We start from the raw sequence: 6774 nt of genomic DNA, 5'->3' as shown, positions 1-6774 counted from the left end.
GAATAGGGGGGAGGGAGGAAGGGGCCTTGGAATAGGGGGGAGGGAGGAAGGGGACCTTGGAATAGGGGGGAGGGAGGAAGGGGGCCTTGGAATAGGGGGGAGGGAGGAAGGGGCCTTGGAATAGGGGGGAGGGAGGAAGGGGGCCTTGGAATAGGGGGGAGGGAGGAAGGGGCCTTGGAATAGGGGGGAGGAGGAAGGGGGCCTTGGAATAGGGGGAGGGAGGAAGGGGCCTTGGAAAAATAGGGGGAGGGAGGGAAGGGGCCTTGGAATAGGGGGGAGGGAGGAAGGGGGCCTTGGAGCAAAGGTGGAGGCATTGGAGCGGGGGGAAGGGCAAGACCTTGGTGCAGTGGGGGAGGGAGGAAAGGGGTCTTGATGCAGAGGGGGGGAAGAGGCCTTGGAGCAGGGGGGGGGGGAAAGGCCACGGTGCAGAGGGGGGGAGGAAAGAGGCCTGGAAGTAGAGATTGGGGCTGGAAAGGGGCTTTGATACAGAGGGGGAGGGAGGAAAGGGGCCTTGGAGGGGTGGGGGGAAGGGGCCTCGGTGAAGAGGGGCAGGGTGGAAAGGGGCCTTGATGCAGATGGGGAAGGAGGAAAGAGGTTTGGAGTAGAGGGGGAGGGAGGAAAGGGGCCTTGTTGCATGTGGGGGGGGGGCTTTGGAGCAGATGGGGGGGGAGGCCTTGGAGTTGAAGGGGAGGGAGGAAAGCGGCCTTAATGCAGAAGGGGGAGGGGCCTAGGTGAGGAGGGGGAAGGAAGAAAGAGGCTCTGGAGTAGAGAGGGAGAGATGGAGGAAAGGGGCCTTGATACAGAGGAGGAGGAAAGGGGCCTTGAAGGAGGGGGGGAGGGGCCTTGGAAGGCAGGGGGGAGGGGTCTTGAAGCAGGGGAGGAAAGAGGCCTTGGAGTAGAGGGGAAAGGAGGAAAGAGGTCTTGTTGCAGGGGGGGGGGGGGGCTTTGAGCAAAAGGGAGGAGTAAAGGGCCTTGTAGCAGAGGGGTGTGGGAGGGAAGAGGCCTTGGAGCAGAGAAGGGGCGCAGAGGCCTTAGAGCAGAGAGGGGTGCAGAATCCTTGGAGCAGAGGGGGGGGGGAAGAGGCCTTGGAGCAGAGGGGGGGGGGAAGAGGCCTTGGAGCAGAGGGGGGGGAGGCCTTGGAGCAGAGGGGGGGAGGAAGAGGCCTTGGAGCAGAGATTGAGCAAAGAAAGGGGCCTTGGAACAGAGAGGGAGGGAGGAAAGGGGCTTTGGAGCAAAGGGGGGGGGGGAGGAAAGAGGCCTTGGTGAAGCTGGTTAGGAAGGGGCACAATGTTTTGGGGAACACTCTCCTTATGCTAAATTTTCACATCAGACGATTCTGCTAACAAAACAATTATTATTACAATGTGCTGTGATGAGACCTATTTTGAATAGTACAATAATAGAAGACTCTTTCCCCACTATATTGTGCCTATTGTACCCTGCACACGCTGCCAGGACACGTGTGTTAGTTTGAGCAGGGAGAGGGGTAAAGGGAGCGACGCTCTAGGGTCTCTGGCAGGTGTAATCTATAGCTACATTCCACACTCAATGAAGCAACACTGACCAGCAGAAGATTGCAGACAAACTGAATGTATTAAAATATAACAAATCGCTGTATGGATTATATAAATATAGAACCCAAACTGGGAAAACACAACCCCCCCCTAAAAAAGTGCTAACATCTCTGACACGTCCGCAGCACCCGCCCTTTGATATAACTGCTGTGTCCTTGGGTTGGTGTTGGGGCAGGGTCTTCCTTCTTGCTGCTCCTGTACCCCGCACTCTTCCTCCTGCCGGTGGAGTTATGGTAGGTGCCCTGGTAGACGGACGAGTACCCCTTCTCTGTCATTGGGCAGAAGCGCCGGGTGTGAGCGTGGACCCCCGTGGCACCGCACTGCGGGCACACATAGTGCTGCAGGATGGGGCACTGCACATGGCCCTGCCCGTCCTTCAGACTGTGCCCGCTGTACACCTGCTTGGATTCTCCGTTATGTTTACAGAAAGTACACAGCAGGGTGGGCTTCATCTCTTGAGGAGGAAGAGTCCGTGGTCCATGGTCCATGTAGTGTCCCCGTGAAGCTGCCAGCTCTCCCTGTATAGGCCGGCACTGTGACGTCTCTCTGCCATTGCATGCCTCTCTGCCACACCTCAGCACTGCTGCCTCCCTCACACCTGCCTCTCTGGCCAGCATCCTCACCAGCGGGTTCAGGTCCAGATAGTCTCTCCATATGTAAAATGGCTCCATGCTGCTCCCCTGCTTCCCTCAGAGGTCTCTCAATAAAATGAGCTGGTCCCTGGAATTAATATCCATGCCCCCCCCCCCCCCCCCTCTCCCCTGTGGAAACCCCCTCCCCGGAGACGTCTGAAGTTGTTAATTCTTATTTCATTTTACAGCCAACAAGAACACCTCTTGTGGATACATTTGCTTGTCTCAGATTTCATTTGAGAAAGTTTGACAAGTGACCTCTCCAGAGGAAGAGGTTGGGGGGGGGGGGCTCATCAAGATTAACCTTTTATCTGCCAACTTCTTGTCTATATATAGCAGGTCTCAATCATAATAAAACAATAATGAGAGAGTTATCAATGCCTATCAAACATGTCATAGTCCTGAGGTCGGTCTAGGACATTCCCCCGCGACCAAATGACCGCCGGCGCTTAGCCGCAACTCACCCCGCTGGCGGGATGCTAAGCCGCCGGCTGCTTTGCCATTAGGGTAATTCCCTAACCTTAACCTTTATCCTAAAAAACCCTAATCTTAACACCTAATACTAACACTACCCCCTCCCTTAAAACGTTAACCCCTTAAACCCCCTACCTTAAGCCCTTACAATAAAACCCCTTCAATTAACCCCCTACCCTAACCGCTAAAACCCCTTCAATTAATCCCCACCCTTATCACATATTTACCTTAGAAGCAGCCGGCGGCGGATCGGCTGCGGCAGAGGGTCCATCTGCGGCCAAACACCTGGCCGACATTTGGTCGCGGCCAAACGGGCGTGACCAAATGTCCTATTCCACCTGAAGTCACTGCCTAGGCGTTATTAGTGTTAGCGCAGAATTAAGTTGCTGTGTATCAACCCAAAAATGTCTTTGACGCAGTGCGGGTGTTTAATTATATAGGTTACCACAATGTGTTACACTGATCATTTATATTTACGAACACTAGTTCTAAATAAAAAATACACACGCTATATATATATATTTTTTATATATATAAATATATATATATATATACAGTGTTCGACAAACCTATAAATTTGCTCGCCCCGGGCGAGTGGATTTAACCCCCGGGCGAGTAAATATTGGCCCAAGCAGCACACGTTTGGTACTAGGTGGCGAGTAGATTTTTTTGTGTGGCGAGTAGATTTTTTGGTGATTTGTCAACCACTGTATATATATATATATACAGTATATATATATATATATATATATATATATATATATATATATATATACACAGTGGTTGACAAATCACCCAAAAAATCTACTCGCCACCTAGTCCCGTCCCCAATCCCACCCTGCTTGGTGTTGGCCATGAGGTCGCCACGGGGTCAAATCCAGTCGCCATGGGCCTGTATTTTAATGGATTTGTCTAACACTATACTGTATATATATATACAGTGTTCGACAAACCTATACATTTGCACGCCCCTGGCGAGTGGATTTAACATCGTGGCGAGCTCCTATTGACCCAAGTAGCGAGTAGATTTTTTGGTGATTTGTCGACCACTGTGTATGTATATATATATATATATATATATATATATATATATATATATATATATATATATATATATATATATAATTCCCATAACGACCTTAACCCCCCCCCCCCGTATTTTATGATGGTTTGTATTACTTTTTAGCACTGGCATTTTTGGACGCAACAAGCATTTGAAATAAAGCTGTCATTACATAAGGCTCCTCCTAAAAAGGGTTCTGCTTACTGAAATATGGGGGCAAAAGCCAGTGAAACAAAAACATGACCTGATTAATTACTGGAAAGAACCCAAATCAAAGCAATTTGATATGAGAGACCCTAACCTAACACGCCCACTCTCCCTCCCTGGAGTTTCAGGTGGAAGTGAAGTCTGGTAGTTGTTAATTTGTAACAAGTTTGCTCTTGCTGCTGTGAACATGGTTTGGTTATGTTGTGTCTGCTGGGTTGGGACAGGGAGTCAGGAGAGAATGGAAGGGAGGGGGGGGGGGGAGGTCACGAGTTTGCAACTGGCACCTGGAATCTGATCTGAAGTGTTTGGCCCAGTCCATAGACGGACAGGCCGTGCTGAGGCGTGCGGACGCTCCGCGCTGAGCCCCTGCATCCTCAATGAGGATGCCTTGAGAGGGGGCTCACGCGAGAGTCCGCAGGCGTGCTGACGAGTTGGAGGTTTCAGCCGAGCGCCAAGCTGTTTTTCAGCGCGCTGTCGGCTGAAAACCTCCAATCACAGCACAGCAGCGTCAATGTCACGGCGCCGTGACGTCGGCGCCGTGACATTGACGTCAGTGCGTCGCGGGCGATTGGCCCAGCGACGTCACTGCCCCGCCTCCAACCACCTCCCCCCGGCTCCCTTTGCGCACGCTAGCTCGCCTGCAAGTCCGTGCAATCGCGCTGACTGAAGCAGGCGAGCCTCAGCGCTAGCGCGCCTCCGCTCTCCCCACACCTCTATGGCCCGGGCCTTTGTTTCATACGAGCAATACACCTTTGATTGCCAGTGTCACAGCCCCTCCGGCACAGCGCGGTCACAACCCCTCCGGCACAGCGCGGTCACAGCCCCTCCGGCCCAGCGCTGTCACAGCCCCTCCGGCCCTGCGCGGTCACAGCCCCTCCGGCACAGCGCGGTCACAGCCCCTCCGGCCCAGCGCGGTCACAGCCCCTCCGGCACAGCGCGGTCACAGCCCCTCCGGCACAGCGCGGTCACAGCCCCTCCGGCCCAGCGCGGTCACAGCCCCTCCGGCACAGCGCGGTCACAGCCCCTCCGGCACAGCGCGGTCACAACCCCTCCGGCACAGCGCGGTCACAGCCCCTGGGGCCCAGCGCTGTCACAGCCCCTCCGGCCCAGCGCGGTCACAGCCCCTCCGGCACAGCGCGGTCACAGCCCCTCCGGCACAGCGCGGTCACAGCCCCTCCGGCACAGCGCGGTCACAGCCCCTCCGGCACAGCGCGGTCACAGCCCCTCCGGCACAGCGCTGTCACAGCCCCTCCGGCCCAGCGCGGTCACAGCCCCTCCGGCACAGCGCGGTCACAGCCCCTCCGGCACAGCGCGGTCACAGCCCCTCCGGCACAGCGCGGTCACAGCCCCTCCGGCACAGCGCGGTCACAGCCCCTCCGGCACAGCGCGGTCACAGCCCCTCCGGCACAGCGCGGTCACAGCCCCTCCGGCACAGCGCGGTCACAGCCCCTCCGCTACAGCGCACTCAATGACCGCGGCGACCCTTAACCCAGAAGAGGCGGAGTCCTCCACCTTTTCCCTTCACTGCAGGTTGCATCCTACGCTCCGCGGGAGAGCAGGAGTCGATCGAAACTGGGGGGAAAAGCTTTTCTTGGGCGTGACGTAGCCCCTGGAGTGCCAGGCCACATGCTGTATGACAAAGATTGGGCTAGTATAAGGCACAGATTATACACTCTGCTTGCTAGCGAAAGTGCGAGCTCCTACCGTGCCGCGCGGCTGCAGCACAAGCGATCCCTGCTCCATAGTACTGGTGGCGATGAGGGGGTGTGGCGGGGGGGGGGGGGTCTCGAAGCTGGGTCACCCTCATTGGCTGAACCAGCTCACGTAACGCTGACGTCCTGCGGCAGCCGCCTGAGAACACAAAACATTTTGTCTACTCAAAAGGCTGCCGCGTCAATGCGCCTCTTCGCCTGCAGGTGCGCAGACACTTGGCTAACTACTATAGTCAATTACTGAAGTGTGGTTGGCGCCCGCGAACTCCTCCACTATAAGCTTGGCCTAAGCCTTTTTTTAAACTCATAACATTTCCTGTTAAGCAGAATCGCTGAAAGGGTTTATAATGGCCGTCACGGAAAGGTCTAGTCATTCCAGAGCGCCGGTACACAACACAGCGGGACACCGGTACACTGAGCCTATCCAGACACCGCCTGCCGAGTAAGCGCCTCAGTCCTACTGAGGGTATGTAGTCCCTGCTCTTTGCTTGGGCACACCCATCCGACCCCTATTTAAAATCAGTAGTCACTGAGAGATTTCTTTCCCCAGGAGAAATATGGAGATTGCCTTTGCTGCAGCAAAAAGCTTGGGAAGTTTATATATGTGTATATATTTATTTTTCTTGCACTTTTTTTTATTATCCTGCGTGGCAAGAACCAATGTGTGTTCCTCAATGAGGCCGCCCATAGTGTGCGCGAGCGTTGCAGAGCAACCGCGTGGCAGATTTTTCAAGAATACGGCCGCGTCACGTGAGCGGTTCAGCCAATGAGGGCAAAACCACCCTGGTGACGTCTCCGCCATGCCTCCCCAATTGCTGGACGATCAGTTCACCCAGCGCTCAGACAACAGGCGCTCCGGCGTGCACGCGCGCCCCTGCTATAATCTTAGCCTCAGGTTTCTAAAATGTAATCCCTTAGGCTTGTCCTATAGTAGGTGCGGACGCGCGTGTACGTGACGCACACTTTTTGTGTGTATGCTGTGAGCGAAGGTACTGTGTGTGTATGTGTGTGTGTATAGATTGTGAGTTAATAATGTATTGAATAATATTTTTAAATAAAAAAAAACATGTTGCACAATAAAAATAATTTTTATTTTATAAACTTTGACACAT

At 54.3% G+C, this 6774-nt stretch overlaps 2 protein-coding genes across 3 annotated transcripts in view; both read right to left on the bottom strand.

Annotated features, from left to right (window-relative positions):
- LOC142464286 (ubiquitin carboxyl-terminal hydrolase 10-A-like) overlaps nt 1-2245 on the bottom strand; it is a 22117-nt gene extending 19872 nt beyond the window's left edge. Inside the window, 1 exon segment of the mRNA XM_075567755.1 lies at nt 1703-2245. Within this exon segment, the coding sequence (XP_075423870.1) occupies nt 1703-2245 (543 nt within the window).
- The window catches only part of LOC142464336 (uncharacterized), an 898100-nt gene that overhangs the window by 349708 nt on the left and 541618 nt on the right, over nt 1-6774 (bottom strand). The window lies entirely within an intron of this gene.

The sequence above is a fragment of the Ascaphus truei genome, chromosome 12, assembly GCF_040206685.1.
Source record: "Ascaphus truei isolate aAscTru1 chromosome 12, aAscTru1.hap1, whole genome shotgun sequence".
In the NCBI taxonomy this organism is placed as follows: Eukaryota; Metazoa; Chordata; class Amphibia; order Anura; family Ascaphidae; genus Ascaphus; species Ascaphus truei.
Note: the sequence above shows the minus strand (reverse complement) of the source record. Positions and strands in the feature narration are given on the sequence as shown.